This window comes from Oncorhynchus mykiss, chromosome 10 (genome assembly GCF_057628025.1).
Source record: "Oncorhynchus mykiss isolate SJ-2025 chromosome 10, ASM5762802v1, whole genome shotgun sequence".
In the NCBI taxonomy this organism is placed as follows: domain Eukaryota; kingdom Metazoa; phylum Chordata; class Actinopteri; order Salmoniformes; family Salmonidae; genus Oncorhynchus; species Oncorhynchus mykiss.
In genome coordinates this window covers 41,475,892-41,496,192 of record NC_143031.1, presented here as the reverse complement: position 1 = coordinate 41,496,192, position 20,301 = coordinate 41,475,892, and the positions used below count along the sequence as shown (strand labels likewise).

General features: G+C 46.7%; 1 protein-coding gene across 1 annotated transcript in view; it reads right to left on the bottom strand.

Moving 5' to 3' along the window:
- Positions 1 to 8,490: 8,490 nt before the first annotated feature.
- Positions 8,491 to 20,301, bottom strand: part of LOC110533888 (roundabout homolog 1) — a 145,780-nt gene continuing 133,969 nt past the window's right edge. The window contains exons 16-27 of the mRNA XM_090186655.1: positions 18,372 to 18,569; positions 17,108 to 17,134; positions 16,235 to 16,277; positions 15,765 to 15,919; positions 13,638 to 13,985; positions 12,193 to 12,306; positions 11,715 to 12,099; positions 11,114 to 11,610; positions 10,859 to 10,999; positions 10,502 to 10,723; positions 10,169 to 10,359; positions 8,491 to 10,030 (exon numbers count right to left, since the gene is read on the bottom strand). Coding sequence (XP_090042781.1) covers positions 10,016 to 10,030; positions 10,169 to 10,359; positions 10,502 to 10,723; positions 10,859 to 10,999; positions 11,114 to 11,610; positions 11,715 to 12,099; positions 12,193 to 12,306; positions 13,638 to 13,985; positions 15,765 to 15,919; positions 16,235 to 16,277; positions 17,108 to 17,134; positions 18,372 to 18,569 — 2,336 coding nt within the window. The 3' untranslated portion in view covers positions 8,491 to 10,015. The remainder of the gene's footprint in view (positions 10,031 to 10,168; positions 10,360 to 10,501; positions 10,724 to 10,858; positions 11,000 to 11,113; positions 11,611 to 11,714; positions 12,100 to 12,192; positions 12,307 to 13,637; positions 13,986 to 15,764; positions 15,920 to 16,234; positions 16,278 to 17,107; positions 17,135 to 18,371; positions 18,570 to 20,301) is intronic.

Here is a 20,301-nt window from a genome sequence, read left to right as displayed (position 1 = left end):
GACTGGCAGATCTGGAAGAGTCTGGTCGACTGGCAGATCTGGAAGAGTCTGGTCGACTGGCAGATCTGGAAGAGTCTGGTCGACTGGCAGATCTGGAAGAGTCTGGTCGACTGGCAGATCTGGAAGAGTCTGGTCGACTGGCAGATCTGGAAGAGTCTGGTCGACTGGCAGATCTGGAAGAGTCTGGTCGACTGGCAGATCTGGAAGAGTCTGGTCGACTGGCAGATCTGGAAGAGTCTGGTCGACTGGCAGATCTGGACGAGTCTGGTCGACTGGCAGATCTGGACGAGTCTGGTCGACTGGCAGATCTGGACGAGTCTGGTCGACTGGCAGATCTGGACGAGTCTGGTCGACTGGCAGATCTGGAAGAGTCTGGTCGACTGGCAGATCTGGAAGAGTCTGGTCGACTGGCAGATCTGGAAGAGTCTGGTCGACTGGCAGATCTGGAAGAGTCTGGTCGACTGGCAGATCTGGGAGAGTCTGGTCGACTGGCAGCTCTGGAAGAGTCTGGTCGACTGGCAGATCTATGATGACTGGCAGCTCTGGCTGCTCCATGCTGACTGGCTGCTCCATGCTGACTGGCAGCTCTGGCTGCTCCATGCTGACTGGCTGCTCCATGCTGACTGGCAGCTCTGGCTGCTCCATGCTGACTGGCTGCTCCATGCTGACTGGCAGCTCTGGCTGCTCCATGCTGACTGGCTGCTCTGGCTGCTCCATGCTGACTGGCTGCTCCATGCTGACTGGCTGCTCCATGCTGACTGGCGGCCCTGGCTGCTCCATGCTGACTGGCGGTCCTCGCTGCTCCATGCTGACTGGCGGCCCTGGCTGCTCCATGCTGACTGGCGGCCCTGGCTGCTCCATGCTGACTGGCGGCCCTGGCTGCTCCATGCTAACTGGCAGCTCTGGTGGCTCCTTGCAGACTGGCAGCTCTGGCGGCTCCTTGCAGACTGGCAGCTTTGGCGGCATCCTGCAGACAGGCAGCTCTGGCGGCTCCTTGCAGACTGGCAGCTCTATGCAGACTGGCAGCTCCTTGCAGACTGGCAGCTCCTTGCAGACTGGCAGCTCCTTGCTAACTGGCAGCTCTATGCTAACTGGCAGTTCTGAACAGGCGGGAGACTCCGGCAGCACTGTAGAGAAGGAAGGCTCTAACAGCGCTAAACAGGCGGGAGACTCCGACAGCGCTGGAGAGGAGGAGGGCTCCGAGGACACGCACAGGAAGCCTTGTGCGGGGAGCTGCTACCGGAGGGCTGGGGTGTGGAGGTGGTACTGGAAAAACCGGACCGTGCAGGCGCACTGGAGCTCTTGAGCACCGAGCCTGCCCAACCTTACCTGGTTGAATGCTCACGGTCGCCCTGCCAGTGCGGCGAGGTGGTATAGCCCGCACTGGGCTATGCAGGCGAACCGGAGACACCGAGCGCAAGGCTAGTGCCATGTAAGCCGGCCCAAGGAGACGCACTGGGGACCAGCTGCGTAGAGCCGGCTTCATGGCATTAGGCTCGACGCTCAATCTAGCCCGGCCGACACGCGGAGCTGGAATATACCGCACCGGGCTATGCACCCGCACTGGAGACACCGTGCGCACCACTGCATAACACGGTGCCTGTCCGGTCTCTCTAGCCCCCCGGTAAGCACAGGGAGTCTGCCCAGGTCTCCTACCTGGCGTAGCCATACTCCCTGTTAGCCCCCACCCAAGAAATTTTTGGGGCTGCCTCTCGGGCTTCCTTGCCAGCCGTGTTCCCTCATATCGCCGGCTCCTCTCTCCGGCTGCCTCTGCTCTCCTAAGTGCCTCCACCTGTTCCCATGGGAGGCGATCTCTTCCAGCCAGTATCTCCTCCCAAGTGTAACAGCCCTTGCCATCTAAAACGTCCTCCCATGTCCATTCCTCTTTACGCTGCTGTTGCTGCCTGTTGACACGCTGCTTGGTCCGTTGGTGGTGGGTGATTCTGTAACGGTTTTCTTGATGAGAAGGAGAGTCGGACCAAAATGCAGCGTGTCGATTGCGATTCATGTTTAATGAAAAAACACACTAAACACAAACACTACAAAAACAATAAACGTAACGAAAACCTAAACAGCCTATCTGGTGAAAACACATAGACAGGAACAATCACCCACAAACACACAGTGAAACCCAGGCTACCTAAATATGGTTCCCAATCAGAGACAATGACGAACACCTGCCTCTGATTGAGAACCATATCAGGCCGAACATAGAACTAGACAAACTAGACATGTAACATAGAATGCCCACTCAGATCACACCCTGACCAACCAAAACATAGAAACATACAAAGTAAACTATGGTCAGGGTGTGACACCTTGTCCTACCTAGTTAGCAAGCTAGCTACTTCCCTCGCCGTAACCTGTGGTGTAAGGTACTTAAGTAAAAATACTTTAAAGTACTACTTAAGTAATATTTTGTATCTGTACTTTTACTCCACTGCATTCCTAAAAAATATGTAATTTTTACTCCCATACATTTTCCGTGACACCAAAAAGTACTCGTTGCATTTCAAATGCTCTGGCAGGGAAGAATTATGGTCCAATTAAATATCAATATAACGCATTGTCATCCCTACTGTCTCTGATCTGGCAGACTTACTAAACACAAATGGTGCATTTGTAAATTATGTCTGAGTGTTGGAATGTGCCCGTCTGAATAAATAAAAAATATAATCGTGTCATCTGGTTTGCTTAATAATTTTACGTTATACTTTTACTCAAGTATGACAATTGAGTACTTTTTCCACTACTGTACTTAAGTACATTTAAAACCAGATACTTTTAGACTTTTACTCAAAATGTTTTTTACTGGGGGACTTTTAATTTGACTTAAGTCATTTTCTATTAAGGTATCGTTACTGATAACTGAATACTTTTTCCACCACTAGCCTTAACGTTACCAGAACTGTGAGAAAGCAGTGGGCAAAGGACAGACAGGGGCGAAGAACAGTATGTACCGGTGTCCTAGCTAGCTACTTCGCTAGCCATAACAGTGTGGGAAAGCTTACCTTATCAGAAGGACCACCCTGCACTGTGAATGTTTACATGGTGTGTTCAATAAAGACATGAAAATGTATAATTGTTTGTGTGTTTTTTGTTTAAGCAGACAGTGTTTGTCTATTGTCGTGACTTAAATCAAGATCAGATCAAATTTTATGACCAATTTATGCAGAAATCCAGGTAATTCTGAAGGGTTCACATACTCTTTCTTGCCACTGTATATCCCAAAACCCCATTCTTTTCCCCATTCATTTCTTACATAGGAACAGAGCTCGCCACTTTGTTGCCCTAAAAATGGAAATGAAACATCTGGTGTTCAACCTTCACAAGTTGTCCCATGTCACCCCGCTCCTCCACACACTCCACTGGCTTCCAGTCAAAGCTCTCATCCACTACAAGACAATGGTACTTGCCTTCGGAGCAGCAAGAGGAACTGCCCCTCCCTACCTTCAGGCTATGCTCAAACCGTACACCCCAACCCGAGTACTGGTCTCTAGTCTTTTGGCCCTCCCACCATTACAGGAGTGCAGCTCCTGCTCAGCCCAGTCCAAGTTCTTCTCTGTCCTGGCACTCCAATGGTGTAACCAGCTTCCCCCTGAAGCTAGGACTACAGAGTCCCTACCCATCTTCCGAAACCATCTGAAACCCTACCTCTTCAAACAGTATCTTAAATAATCCCACAGCATGGGGAAATTCATGGGAAAATAATGTGTTTTTAGGATAAATGCTGAAAATAAGGTCTGAGGTTAACACAGGCTTAGAATATATTATACATTTTGTTCTGTAAGATAATATCAGTCAGTTATCAGTATGTATGAATTATGAATCCTTTATGTGCTTTATGTGATTCATAAATGCTTAAAACTTCACAAAAAAAGTAGCGTTGCTGATGAACATTATCTCCCAGAACAAAACATATACGAGTTTATCCAAAAACCTTCCAAAACCTCAATTCATTTCCCCATAGTCTTTGGACAACCAGCCATGGCGGCGTTAACCTCCGTTAGTGCCTACAAAAAGACGCCATTACTATTGCTTTCTATGGCGAACCAACCAGAGGTAGAAAATGCTAACTCATTTATGTTTTTTAGGACTGCAAGCTGGCGAGCTCTATTTTCAATGGTTACTATGCTAAATTCCCATGTAGCTATGCAGGCTAGCTACTTCTTCTTTGCCAGCTAGCCAACTAAAGCTAATTCACAATCACAATCAAACAGATGAAACGACAGCAAACTACTTTTGTTTTGTTGTACATTTGTTTCTATTTCAATTTCTTCCGATATTATCGGTTAAATCCATTTGAATTCAATCACTATTTGACAGCATCCCCTTTGGTTTAAACAAAACATTCCATACACGTTTGCCCATGGATGAAGTGCTCAGAAAGTGACTCTTTGGACCTGAATGCCAAAACATTCAGGAGATAAAGGTACTCAGAGTTACCCCCATACCATGAGACATCCATGTCTTCATCACTGGAAAACATTCACGCTTGAGTGTGATGTCATTTCAAAGCTTACAAAAAAATGATTTATTGAAAAAAAGGATCCAAACAAACCTTTGTATATGTTTAGTTTTGGTACTTTGGGTGAGCAACACACCAGATTGCTTATCTAACTGCTTTTATTTCAAGCAGCTGCTATTCCTCTCTCTTAATCAAATAAAAGCGACATGAAGGCCACCTACATTAATCACTTATGAGCCCAAGGATAAACAGACTGAGATAAATAAATCCACACGCATACACAGAGACGCGTATACACAAATGTGTGGTGTAGACGCACGCACGCACGCACGCACGCACGCACGCACGCACGCACGCACGCACGCACGCACGCACGCACACACACACACACACACACACACACACACACACACACACACACACACACACACACACACACACACACACACACACACACACACACACACACACACACACACACACACACACACCAGAAACACATGGCTTCTAAAGCTAGAACAGAGTTTTCACCGCTCCCTCTGTGGATGCATGGTTTGCTTTGGCACCAGTGCTTTAGGACGATGGTGTGTCTCTCTAACCATATGGCCTGCTCCTAGGGCAGTATGAAGATAAAATAAGAGGTGTGATTCCCTGGGGCTATATGGGCTATGTGTGAATTTATGTTGACAATGCTTTCAATGTGGGACTGGAGGGTAATACAATGACATTTCAATGTCCTCTATAGATTTGTGTCCTGTATGCCTTCTCTGTCTGCCTGCTTGTCTGCCGACCTGTCTCCCTAGCTGTCTGCCGGCTTGTCTGCATTCCTGCCTGTTTGTCTGTCTGTCTTCATGTCTGTCTGCATGAGCTTGAAGAGTCATGTGCATTTAGATTTGCTAAATAGACTGCATAATGCTTGTGTAACACAGTGGATTGCATTTTGTGCGTTGTCCTGGCGCACATGAATAATATAATAAGGTTTTCATTTGCATACAATCTATAAACAACAACAAACAACACACGAAAATAGCATTATAATTGGATGGCAACATTTCTGGGAATGCTGACGTGCTCATTTAATGATATTTAAATAGAGGGAAATAACAGGGAGAATAAATGGCTGTCCCCCCACTCCTCTCCATCCCCTTCCCCTAAATGATTCAATGAAGGTACAGAGGACTATGAGAGGCTGCACACCACTGGCACCATTCCTGTTAATAATTTAAACAGTAAGCGACGACTCAAGGGTTCTCTCTCCAGCTTGGCGTCAGAGGATTGTCACAAACCACTCCTGGAGTGACTCGTTCCACTGAAGCAGGAAATTAACACTCGTAGAGTAGACACCGGCATGACGAGAGGAGGGGCGAGACAGAGAGAGAGAGAGACAGACAGACAGACAGACGGTGGGCTAAACTTATCTACAGGAAATATTATTTGGTCAAAACTAAATGGTAGGATATTGAATGAAGAGTTCTGAATCTACCAATTTATTATACTGTTTACACATATTTAACCACTTTTTGGGGTAGGCAAAAAACTACCTTCATACTTCTAGAATACAAAAAATAGCTGTACCGGTTACCTTCCGACGAGTCCCCTGACGTTTGTGGGGGTCTTAGAGCAAAACTGGAACGGCCATCGTGTTAGTGAGTGTCTTCCCTTTCCATAGAGTGGTCATAGTTTGTAGGTGAAATTGTTCGGACGCTACAGACATTTTCGTGAGAAGACTAACATTCAGGACGTCTCATGGTCTGACAGACACCGCTCTAGCTCTGCCACCTTTCACCGCAGATGTGAAATTGCGACATCCAATGCAAAAAAAACCCAGATATCTCGAGCATGACCTGATGGATTTTCATGGGGATTGTTTTATTATCTTACTTAGATTAACACACTGGTGGGTAAATTGGATACGGGGGTTAACAGGAATACTAATTGACATTTTATTAACACATTTTGGTAATGTAATGGCTGTGCGTAAATTATCAAAGGGGGAAACCAAAATGAAATAATTTTACAAGTTCAAGAAATAAATGAATATTAACTGATGTTTGCTTGTAAATGCCACAGGCTTGATGAGCGGGTATGGCTTAATATCACGGAAACCATTTAGAACAGAAATTCAGGCAACAATTAACAGCCATTTCCTCTTCTTCTGGTGTTTGATTGAGGTAGGATTTAGAGAGAGGAGCCTACGGAGAGGGGCATTAAATCCCTCTTGTCATTGTTTAATTGACTCAGCGTGGAAGGAAGGGGGTAGGAGGGGGATGAGGGAAAAGGATGGAAGGGGAAAAGATGGGGGAGGCAGGCAGGGGGGTAGTCTAATCCTGGTGTGTGGGTTTAATTGCATGGGCAGAACAGGGGAGGAGGTGACAGGGGATTACACACTCTCTCTCTCTCTCTCTCTCTCTCTCTCTCTGCCCCCCACTGAGAAGTGCTGCTCTGAGTGTTCCTGAACTGGGGTAGACATGCTTGCTGGAGTACCAGGGAGATCGATGTGGAGAAACATACTGATGGGCGACTGACCACTTCAATCATGGCCCAGGACAGTGACTTTAATACTTCAGAAATGGCAGAGTGAAAGTAATCCTTATTCAGCTTACTGTGGCAAATGGAGAAGCTATTGATTTTAATATTTGACAAAATGGCATTTACAACCCTGGCATTAGACTAGCTGTGTTCAGCGAGAACTGAAATCCAGAGGGACAGAAAATAAAGCTGTATTCATCACATTCAAGACCTCAAAGTTACACATTTAAGCAGCGCTCTGCGTTTGTGAGTTCGCCCATTGAAATTGACTGTAAGTTCGTAAATTGGTCTCTCCTCTATATAAAGGCAACCATGCGGTTTCTGTGTAGTTTGAGGCCTATGGAAACCAGCCAGCAGTTCCAGTCTCCCAGGACTGCTCTAAAGACTCCATTACCAGTAATGCCCCTCTTCCTGGGTAGCGGCCTCAGAGGCTGTCCACACTGGGGCATAATGAAGATGGATAGACTCTGTTTATTTGCTGATGCTGACACGAAAAGCGTGTCTCGCCTCGACTGTGATCCATCATCAAAGCCTGCACACTACTCTGATAGCCAGGGGAGTGTGTGTGTGTGTGCATGTGTGTGTGTGTTCATGCGCAAGAATGCTGACATGCATGTGTGTGGGTGTGCATGTTGGGGAGGCAGGTTAGAGCATTGGGCCCGTAACCGAAAGGTTGCTGGATCGAATCCCTGAGCTGACAAGGTAAAAATCTGTTGTTCTGGGCAAGACACAGCAGCGGAGGCTACATCGTGTTGACCCCTTACCGTACAGAATTAGCACTGCGATCAATGTATAGGTAGTTAACCTTTACAGACAGCCCTGTACAGCTGCCGGGACACTGTTCATTCCACTCGGATGGAAGCTTCAGCTATAACAGCAATCTGTCCCATCTATCATTGAATGCAATTGTGTAGTTTCATCAGTGATAGGACTTCCAGCAGCTCAGCATGTGTCTCCTGCTCTGCTCGCGCTGATTATGCAGAGATGTACTTACAGTTAAACAATAGGAAGATGTTATACTCTTTCTGGAGGAGTCTGTATGTGGGTAGCTGATTGACAGCTTATTTCTCTCCATCACAATCTTGTTTTCAGAGGAGGACAAAGAAAGGATTTTGGCTGCCGCTTGTAGCTGTAGTTTTGAATGCCATCCATCCCCCACTACACACACACACACACGTGACACACTCACCGAGAGCCACACCTGTGCTAGGCTCCAGAGCGTCTCTTTCCTTTTGACAGCACACAGCTGCTCTGTTAATTAACCACGAGGGTTCATGAGTGAGGTTAATTAAACAGCGTGTCTCATCACATTCCCATAAAGAACAGGCTTTTGGGTGGCTCTCCCTCTTCCTTTCCATCTCCCAACTTCCTTCTTTACTTCAACCTTGTGCTAGGCTCTATTGACTGGTGAAATGCTAGAGGAATAAGGGTTTAACCTAACAAGTGAACAAAAACAGAACAACCCAAAATAAGAAGAGATCTCAAATGTTGCATTTGGCATTTGAAGACATTTTAATAATAAATAATGTGGTAAAATGACAATGTTTTTTTTCTTTCTATCCCGTTTTAAACATACCCAGTAATGAAATGAAATGCCATGGCTGACATCATGAACATAGTAGTGTAATTCTTTAAAACAAACTCCAAACAAATGTCAGGCGCCCTCAGTGAACATCGTTTCACACATTTTGTACATGTGTAGGAAGTAAAGAAATGGACTCAAAGCTTGGCCTTGATGTGGCCATTAAGAACCTAAACCCAACAACAACACGCTGTTCCATCTCCAAGCTGCAGGATTCTCAAGTCTTCTTCTTTAGTCCTTCTTTTGGGTCAGCATTCATTTCACTTCCTTCAACCCTGTCTTGCTGGGAAACAACGATGGATGTGTCACTGTGTGTTGCTTGCTCATGGACAAAATGCCACCCATCACCAGGCACGGAGAAGTCCATTTTCCAGGATGGATCCGTCAACATTTCCACTCTTAACTTATCTGGAAAGGAGACTACTACTAAGAGAAATGAGGCTTCCTCACCCTTCTCTATTGGTGCAATGTGTGCCTCAGGTTGTCAAATGGTCTCTCTCACTTCCTCATAAGTGCATTTGTAGACATGAGGGTATAATCCGACCAACACAGTAGTTTGTGTCATAATAAATGGATAAATGTGGTCACTGCTTTGGGCAGTGTCCCCTTCAGTCCAAATGATCACTCTGGTTTCAATTAAACCTAAGCTAGACAGGGGAGTCTCGTTTCCATCCCAATCCCAACAGAAACAGAATATTAAGACACATAACACTCGTCCAATCGTATACAGAAAACGATTGACAACATTATTTTTTTAATCATTGTTCCTCAAGACGGAACGTCATAGACACCAAATGGTTTAAAATAAAGTTAAGTGATTGTGCTTTTGAAACCAAAGTAGAACAAATAACGCACATTGACAAGACCAACATCAATAACAAAACAGTAACAGTGCATTACAAAAATACATTGAAAACAAAATGTAAAAATCCCATTGTAGCAATTTTTGTGGCAGCAAAATGACGGAACAATTTACAAGATGGATGGTGAAGTCCAAATATTAATTACAGTAATATAACAGGCGCAACAGACATTCCAAGACCAGTCTGGGGCACCACAGAAGGTGGTCCAAGACAAGGTATCTGTATACAACAGTCATCTAATGTGCATGTACTTTCATATTAGTCACTAGCTCACCATAGAGGCCAGTTCTCAACCAACAACTCATGTAAACAATGATCTAATAGTGCTTCGTACCAGTGGGTGCACAGACTGAAACGTGATCGCACTTTTTTCCCCTCACACTTTCTTTTTCCCTCCAAAATGGCATCAAATGAGAAATGGTCAAAAGAAAAACTAATAATAAGTATTGTTACGTTTTTTTCCCCCCTTATTCTGTATGATAAGAAAAGTAATTGACATAATAGTCACTGATGTCAGATTCAAGCCTTCCTGTGAGGGCACTGTGGGAGTTTCCTGTCCTCCTCCCATGATCCTCAGCTCTCCAGCAGCTGTGGACACAAGTTTATAACGCAACCCCTCGATTAATGGCCATCAAAAGAAGCTCATAGACATACTAGATTTTGGACACAGAATTTCAGCTAACGGAAACGAGGCAACTGACACTTTTATGAGCATCTTGTTCTCACCTCTAGTTCCTCTTCCTGGGTCTGGAAGCCTGCGATGCTGGGCAGTGTGTCTGTGGGGTTCCTGCGGGCCCCATCTCTCCTCCGTCCCCCTGAGCCCCGGGAGGACATGGAGCTGGAGGAGCTCTGACCCTGGCTCTGGCCCTGCACCGAGGGGAACGAGGGCCTGCTGTATGGGAGGATGTCTTCAGAACCTGGAACAGAGAGACAGATTCAAGGGGATTTAGTTTGACATGGAGAAACCACATAAAAGCAAAAGGTTATAATGCTCATATTTGTACGTCTTTGTTCCAATACACAAACCATATGGGAAGTATACTACATTGCAGTAAGTACCTGGGTGTTGACGACCTTTGTTGCTCCCTTTGCCTCCCTGTGGAGTCCTGTTCTTGTCCTGCGCCTCCCGTCTCTCCACAGAGCCCTCTCTGGTCCTCTGGCCTCCTGCACTCCCTCTCCGGCCCCGTCCCTCCCCAGAGCCAATCCTAGGGAGTGTGGCCCCCCTCACCTCATAGCCACACCGCGACATGTGACTAGGAGACTTCAAGGGCATACACGAGTCTGAGGAGAGAAGAACACAGAAATGGAACTTCAGACTTTCTTTATTCACCAAGGAAAATGTACTGTACAGCTGAGAGAAGTCAATGGGGAAAGCCGTTCCGTGAAGTGACCCGTGTCTCAGATCCAGTCCCTTACCGTCAGTGAAGTCGTTCCTCTGCTGGTGGCCAGCCTGGGCCTGGTGCTGCTTGTGCCTCTTGGGCGGTCTCTTCTGCATCACTGCAGAGCTCATGTTGCTGTCTGTGGACAGGGGGCTGCTGGGACGCTGGCTCCTTCGCCCTGAGGGAACAGACAAACATTCAGTACATGGACGTTTATATAAGAAGGTATATCTAGTGTTTTTCTGCTGCTATTTTCCCCTGACCCAGTTTCTTTTGCCACTCTCCTCCTCACCTGCTGGCCCTGTGTCCTCTGGGAACCTGGCCATGCGTAGGCCTGCTGTGTAGTCTCCAGTGTTGGCCACAGCCTGGGCGAAGTCTGCGTCTGTGAAGAAGGATCCGTCTGAGGAGCTGACAGCACTGGAGCGTCCTGACGAGCCATTGTCCTCCTCGGAGGCCGAGCCCCAGCCGTTGATCATGGAGCCCGTCACAGAGCTCTCCAGGTCCCCAGTGCTGGAGGCCGGCGTCTGCTCCAACCCTCGGAGGTGCAGCCTGCGTGGGGGAGGGTGGTGCTGGTGGTGGGGCTGTTTCTGGTGGGGCTGGGGGTTATTTTGGTGCTGGTGATAGTGACCCTGGGCCATCTCCGCATCCGTCTCATCCCCTTCCTCTTCTTCATCCTCCTCCTCTTCCTCCTGACCGTCAGTGTCCAGTGCCAGGGGGCTGGAGATGTAGCCGTAGGTGTGTGGGGGGGAGAGGGGGTGTGGGGGAGGAGGTGGGCTGGCTGCGTGTTGTCTAAGGACGAAGACAGGGATAGGATCAAAACATGGACCAATAGATATGGTTAACAGTTGTAGCTGGGATGAGTGATGTGCAGTGTAAGTTGGGCTCATAGTTACCTGTGGTGGTCTGTTCCGTTGTGTAGGACAACGGGCTGATCTCCCTGGGGGGAGGGGGTGAGAGTGGCTGTAGACTGGTGACTGTAGGACATACCCGCAGGGGAAGAGGCTGCCCCCCTAACAGGGGGGGTGGGACACCTATCCATCCCCTCCGCCGCCTCCTGCTCTTCCTCCTCCATCTCATCCGGATGCAGGTACATCCGTGAGGTAAGCATTGGGCACGGGGCATCTGGGTTAAAGCTTTTTTCCATGGGCAGGGTATACTCATCACAGCTCCGGCTTGGTGGGGGGTTGGCAGGGGGAGGGGGCAGAGGTTCACCCCAGTTCACTGTGTTAGTTTTGGGAAGTTTGGGAGTGCGAGTTCCCTTCTTATGACTTTGGCTCCCTGCAGAGACAATATAAAAAAACAATTTGAACATACTGCAGAACAAAATACTTATTTGTCCTATTGATATAATCAGTGTGCTCAGTGTCTCACCAGAGGTACTGCTGCTGCCCCTGTCAGAACTGTGGTGGGAGCCTCCTGTGCTGTGTTCGTGGGCCTGGTTATAGGGGACGGTGCCTTGCAGAGGCCCATCTCCTCTATAGTGGTCTGAAGACAGCAGCGACAGAGAGTCAGACAGAGATAAACAGATATATTGACCAGGGGCGTTGATAGAGGGGGGTCATGGGTTAGCACCCCCCCCCCCCCCCCCCCCCCCTTATTCTCATGGGTCAGAACACTGTCAGTCTGGCTCAGATTGGAAAGGAAAGGTTGGCTTTCGGACCATTAAGACCAGACTGCTCATAGGCAGTGGGCAGGCTGTTTAGCGGTATTAGAGGTTGGCTTTAGGACCATTAAGACCAGACTGCTCATAGGCAGTGGGCAGGCTGTTTAGCGGTATTAGAGGTTGGCTTTAGGACCATTAAGACCAGACTGCTCATAGGCAGTGGGCAGGCTGTTTAGCGGTATTAGAGGTTGGCTTTAGGACCATTAAGACCAGACTGCTCATAGGCAGTGGGCAGGCTGTTTAGCGGTATTAGAGGTTGGCTTTAGGACCATTAAGACCAGACTGCTCATAGGCAGTGGGCAGGCTGTTTAGCGGTATTAAAGGTTGGCTTTAGGACCATTAAGACCAGACTGCTCATAGGCAGTGGGCAGGCTGTTTAGCGGTATTAAAGGTTGGCTTTAGGACCATTAAGACCAGACTGCTCATAGGCAGTGGGCGGGCTGTTTAGCGGTATTAGAGGTTGGCTTTAGGACCATGCAGGTGCGAAGACTGTGCTTGGCTGGCTGGCTTTAGGACTATGGAGAGCAGATTGACCAGATGCAGTGAACAGCACAACTTCTCTCTCAGTTGATGAAGTGCAGAGGTGGAAGATGGCTACGTAACTGCTGTTTGACTTGACAGGAACCTGGGCAGAGCTAGTGTGCAGCAGCTATTTGCTGAATGTCATGTTGTTGTAGAATGGTGGGTATGAAGCTACAGCAGCCGAGGTGAGAACGGCTGGACATATTTTTGTTGGTTTTTGCTGTTCTCCAAATAGCATTTGAGCTTTTAAATTAAAAATACAGTAAATGAGCTTTAACTTTCATAAAATCCAGTTCCCACTGAACATGTATCTAACCTGAACATTTTCCCTATGTTAATTTTCAAATGTATTTATTTTAATAGATTAGGGCAGATACAAATTAACAGTCGGGACGGTTATTCAACGCAATGCATTGTACTTTAAGCCAATTTTCAACGCTATTTGTGATACAATTTGTTGATTTCCCATGAACGGTTCTTGGTCCCCAATTTGCCCCCCCCCCATGAAAAAGTTCCTTGATAAGCCCCTGATGTTGACTACACAGAGTAAAACAAATAAACAAAAAAATTATTAACTTCCCGAAATGCCCTCCCTCCCACCACTGCTACTGTAAGTCTCCAATCCTCTCACCTTTATTAAGTCTGTTGTTCTGCTCCATGATGTTGTACTGCATCTGTGTTTTCTGCAGGTGGGAGGGGGGCTGGTTCCAACAGCGGATGTCAGGGGCCCCGGCCCCAGCTGCTGCAGCCTTGTTCAGGATGCTGGACTGGATGAGCTGGGTGGTGGCATAGGGGGTGGGCTCGTAGGGGGTGGGCGGCCCTCCCCCTGGGCCCACATAGCACAGGCTGGGGTTGTTGAAAGTCTTGAGCTCGTTAAGTTTGTTGGAGAGGTCCACGTCGCTGTACACAGCCTGCTCAGGCCCCAGCAGAACCCCCTGCTGTTTCTCCAGCTGGCTGCCATAGTTGGCGATGCAGTCGGCTATGGAGAGGAGACCACATGGGGTTAGGTCTGGTAAACCTTCATTAACCCTTCAGGAAGTGAAGTCATCTACACAACACCATCAACTAATCATGTTTTATGGTGAAGCCATGTTTTTTCCCCCCATTGCTCATTTGATTTGCATTATATCACTATATACAGTTGAAGTCGGAAGTCGGAAGTTTACATACACTTAGGTTGGAGTCATTAAAACTCGTTTTTCATTCAGTCCACAAACTATAGTTTGTTAATTAACAAGAAATTTGTGGACTGAATGAAAAACAAGTCTGGTTTTGGCAAGTCGGTTAGGAGATCTACTTTGTGCATGACACAAGTAATGGTTCCAACAATTGTTTACAGACAAATGATTTCACTTCTAATTTACTGTATCACAATTTTAGTGGGTCAGAGGTTTACATACACTAAGTTGACAGTGCCTTTAACCTTTAAAATTATGTCATGGCTTTAGAAAATGCTGATGGACTAAACATTGTAGACCTCCACAAGTCTGGTTCATCCTTGGGAGCAATTTCCAAATGCCTGAAGGTACCACGTTCATCTGTACAAACAATAGTACGCAAGTATAAACACCATGGGACCATGCAGCTGTCATACCACTCAGGAAGGAGACGCGTTCTGTCTCCTAGAGATGAATGTACTTTGGTGCAAAAGTGCAAATTAATGCCAGAACAACAGCAAAGGACCTTGTGAAGATGTTGGAGGAAACAGGTACAAAAGTATCTAATATCCACAGTAAAACGAGTACTATATCGACATAACCTGAAAGGCCTCTCAGCAAAGAGGAAGCCACGGCTCCAAAACCGCCATAAAAAAGACAGACTACGGTTTGCAACTGCACATGCGAACAAAGATCATACTTTTTGGAGAAATGTCCTCTGGTCTGATGAAACAAAAATAGAACTGTTTGGCCATAATGACCATCGTTATGTTTGGAGGAAAAAGGGGGATGCTTGCAAGCCGAAGAACACCATCCCAACCGTGAAGCACGGGGGTGGCAGCATCATGTTGTGGGGGTGCTTTGTTGCAGGAGGGACTAGTGCACTTCACAAAATAGATGCCATCATGAGGTAGGAAAATGATGTGGAAATATTGACGCAACATCTCAAGACAGTAGCCATGAAGTTAAAGCTTGGTTGAAAATGGGTCTTCCAAATGGACAATGACACCAAGCATACTTCCAAAGGTGTGGCAAAATGGCTGAAGGACAACAAAGTCAAGGTATTGGAGTGGCCATCACAAAGCCCTGAACTCAATCCCGTAGAAAATGTGTGGGCAGAACTGGAAAAGCGTGTGCGAGCAAGGAGGCCTATAAACCTGACTCAGTTACACCAGCTCTGTCAGGAGGAATGGGGCAAAATTCACCCAACTTATTGCAGGAAGCTTGTGGAAGGCTACCCAAAACATTTGACCCAAGTTAAACAATTTAAAGGCAATGCTACCAAATACTAATTGAGTGTATGTAAACTTCTGACCCACTGGGAATGTGATGAAAGAAATAAAGCTGAAATAAATCACTCTCTACTATTATTCTGACATTTCACATTCTTAAAATAAAGTGGTGATCCTAACTGACCTAAGACAGTGAATATTTACAAGGATTAAATTGTGAACAACTGAGTTTAAAAACAGGAATTGTGAAAAACTGAGTTTAAATGTATTTGGCTAAGGTGTATGTAAACTACATATTGTACCATATGTTCCACTACTGGGACCTGACCATAATCACAAGAAGAGGTGTGTAGCTCTAATGTTACTGACCTGGGCGGCTGTAGGTGGTCATGTTGCTGTCACTGGTGCCGTTGCCACTGTTGCAGCAGTTGATGTTGCAGTCTTTGTGGTTGGCACAGGCGTTGGGCCAGGAGTCTGCCAGCCACGGCTGGTTTACACTCTCCCCCATGTTCAGCAGCCCAGGTCTGAACCAGAACCACACAACCATTATCATACAGAACATGCTTTACTCCAAGTCAAGTAAACAGGGTTTCAGTCAGGTGGTTAGTTTATGGTTAGTTTATGGTATGGTTAGGTATGGTTAGTTTATGTCCTTCGTCAGTTATTAGACTGGGAGAGATCTCCCTCTGGTGGTTAGAGTAGGGAATACTCTGTTGTGGCTTTTACCACTTTCCCTCCTGCATTTCTCAAACGCCATAATAAGTGCTATATAGACAGTGGGGAAAGCCTATCTGGTAAAGTGTACACATATAACCACACATTGGGATGATGCCCCTTACCTCCCAGCACTGCAGACAGACTCTCCTCCTCTCTGATAGGCCACTGAATCAAACAAAGAGAACAAATGTGAGAAACACAAGACAAAAACCTTGCATGACAAATAAAAGACGAAATCCAGGTTGGTGTACTCAGGCAGCGGTCCATTCTTCTTTCTGACTCACAACTGATAGACACACACACACACAGGTAACCCACACGCAGGGCACTTGGCATTGAGAGGTGTACATACAGATAAACAAAAATCAGTCTGAGAGCTTTAACCATGATATCTCGGCCCTGAGGCACACTTCACAGTCAACGATCCCCCTGCAGTTCAGACACATCCTCTTCACTGGAGGGTGAGTCACCTCAACCACATGATTAGATACATTATCCTACGGCTACAGTACAGTCAGTATGTGAAGGACAAGTGGGAACATGGGACTGTGTTTATGCCTCTCTTCTCGTCACAAAGCATAGTGAGTCAGCAGCACCATCTACCCTTGTTGTGTGTCGGTTGTCTATGTCTGATCTAAGAGGGTGGGACAGGGAGGGGCTTATGACCTCTTTAGGAGCCGTCTGTCACCTGATTCACATTATGTCAGAACATCACTTCACAGCTCTGTACTGACCTCCCTCTGCAAGATTTCATTTAAAATGATTGGTGTACGGATGTGAGGCCACCTAACTTATACACTAAGTCCATTAGCTGTTTGTATATGGGAATAGCTTGGCCCTTAGTGCTGCGAGAAACAGAGTACATAGGGAGAGAACTGTGTTTGTGCACAGGCATCTCTGAATCATAGGGGCTTCAAGTTCAGTACACATATGGGTAAATAACTGTGCATTCAGCACTCAAATACATGTTTACAGCAGAATACATTCATACATACCTGTAGGTGTGAAAGTGAATGATGGAACTGCAGGAACAAACCCAAGGCCAAACAGAGGAGGGAGGGAAGGAGAGAAAAAAGTGATGGGAGAGAAAGTGAGAAGAAGGGTCATTTATTAATAGCAAAATGTACATTTCGTAAGCCTGTGGAAAAAACAAACACAAAAACCTGGCAGACATTTTAGCGCGCACATGCACACTCAAACGCACGCGTACGCACACACACACGCATCAATCACCACCGCGGTGGTCTCAGGAACAAGTGGCCTTGTGGGTAATGGAGGTCACAATGGGGCAGAGCGAGGGCGATAACAGTGATAGAACACATGTCATAATACCTGGCTGACAGGCCTGTCCCTACTCTAACTGTGTCTCACCAGGGAGAGGGGCGGCAGGCGGTGGCCTGGAAATGAGCCCTAAATGTCACCGTTTGAATGTCAGCGTAATCTGGGATGTGCCAGCTAGGCGTCTGATCGTCGCTACCCTTTGAGGTCTTTGAGTCAGGGGAGAAGATTAGACCAACCCCCTTTTATGGGTGAGATGTGGTTATCAGGCTCCCTACTTTGAGGATAAAAGCAGCTGACACGAGGCAAGTCACACTATGGGCTACTGGAAAAAAACACACCTTAATGTGACTGAAGTGAATAAATGTAATGGTGACACAGAGGACCGTGTCCAACCTGTGTGTCAGTGAGCGCAGGTTACCAGCGTTCAGCTAAACGACCACAACACCAACCTAATGTCCTCCCTCTGTCTACCACTCCTGATCTAATCACTGTCACATCTCTCCACAACAACATATTACCTGGGTGTGATCTACCATTGATACTCTACTGACGGCAGTATAATACTGTAAACACCTTCAAAGACACGGACATTAAAGTTCTCCGTCACACACACAGTCACCCATACACACCACAGTCACCCATACACACAGTCACCCATACACACCCATACACACCACAGTCACCCATACACACAGTTACCCATACACACCCATACACACCACAGTCACCCATACACACAGTCACCTATACACACCCATACACACCAGTCACCCATACACACCCATACACACCACAGTCACCCATACACACACAGTCACCCATACACACACACACCACAGTCATCCATACACACAGTCACCCATACCTACACACCACAGTCACCCATAAACACACAGAGTCACCCATACACGCACACGCAGTAACCCATACACCACAAACACCCCGATATATACACCTAAACCTACATCCACTACAGACCTTTGCGTATGCCGGCGTAGCTGCTGCTGAGGCCGCTCCTCTTTTTACGGTGACGATACAGCCAAACACTGAACACCATGAGGACCACCCAGCAGGTGGCACCGATGCCCGCGATGAACGCCGGCTGCTTGACCACGTCTGAAATCTGAGACAGCGTGTCCTGGTCCTCAGGGCTGTCCATCATCTGACCCGTAGAGTCTGGAGAAGAGGGGGAGGACGAGGAGGAGATTGAGAGATTGGAAAAAAGTATTTCATCCCCTGCTGATTTTGTACGTTTGCCCACTGACAAAGAAATTATGAGTCTATAGTATTAACGGTAGGTTTATTTGAACAGTGAGAGACAGAATAACAACAACAAAAATCCAGAAAAACGCATGTAAAAAATGTTATAAATTGATTTGCATTCTAATGACGGAAATAAGTATTTGACCACTCTGCAAAACATGACTTAGTACTTGGTGGCAAAACCCTTCTTGGCAATCACAGAGGTCAGACGTTTCTTGTAGTTGGCCACCATGTTTGCACACATCTCAGGAGGGATTTTGTCCCACTCCTCTTTGCAGATCTTCTCCAAGTCATTAAGGTTTCGAGGCTGACGTTTGGCAACTCGAACCTTCAGCTCCCTCCACAGATTTTCTACGGGATTAAGGTCTGGAGACTGGCTAGGCCACTCCAGGACCTTAATGTGCTTCTTCTTGAGCCTCTCCTTAGTTGCCTTGGCTGTGTGTTTTGGGTCATTGTCATGCTGGAATACCCATCCACGACCCATTTTCAATGCCCTGGCTGAGGGAAGGAGGTTCTCACCCAAGATTTGACGGAACATGGCCCCGTCCATCGTTCCTTGATGCGGTGAAGTTGTCCTGTCCCCTTAGCAGAAAAACACCCCCAAAGCATAATGTTTCCACCTTCATGTTTGACGGTGGGGATGGTGTTCTTGGGGTCATAGGCAGCATTCCTCCTCCTCCAAACACAGCGAGTTGAGTTGATGCCAAAGAGCTCCATTTTGGTCTCATCTGACCACAACACTTTTGATTGCTTCTGTGGACAGGTGTCTTTTTTAGAGGTAACAAACTGAGATTAGGAGCACTCCCTTTAAGAGTGTGCTCCATATCTCAGCTCGTTACCTGTATAAAAGACACCTGGAAGCCAGAAATCTTTCTGATTGAGAGGGGGTCAAATACGTATTTCCCTCATTAAAATGCAAATCAATTTATAACATTTTTGACATGCGTTTATCTGGATTATTTTGTTGTTATTCTGTCTCTCATTGTTCAAATAAACCTACCATTAAAATTATAGACTGATAATTTCTTTGTCAGTGGGCAAACATACAAAATCAGCAGGGGATCAAATACTTCTTTCCCCTCACTGTACATTGGCAGGGAAAGAAAGTGAGGAGGATCCTGAAGGACAAACATCAGTCCTTCAAAACATTCAAGTTCAACTGAAGGCCAGGAGTCGGAGATGGAAAACAGCATTACAGAGATAAGATAGGAGAGACAGCTGGAGAAATGAGTTCTCTCTAAATACATCTGGGCACATAATCTGTCATGAAGAATGTTCTCATTCTCTGCTCCTCTTTAGAGTGCTAGGCCAAGAGGTGAACTGGACGCCAAGGTTTGAGACTTGACTCAAGGTGACATTATCCTTGTGAATTGGCTCCACGAAGCTACTCTAAACGCTTGATATGGACCATGCGAAAAAGCTGGAATGTGCTAAGAAGATGGAGGTGGAAAATGTGTGTGTGCTTTTTGTCACGAATGGTGAAACTGAGGCTAAGGCAGGGAGACGGCTAAATGGTCATTATTTTGATGATGATGATACCTGAGTAAAGGCCTTGTGAGCTGACTCAGGGACATGTTCATGTCGGGACTTGAGATGGACACCCTGTACTGTGTACATTGGTCATGGTGAGAACTGACACAGTATG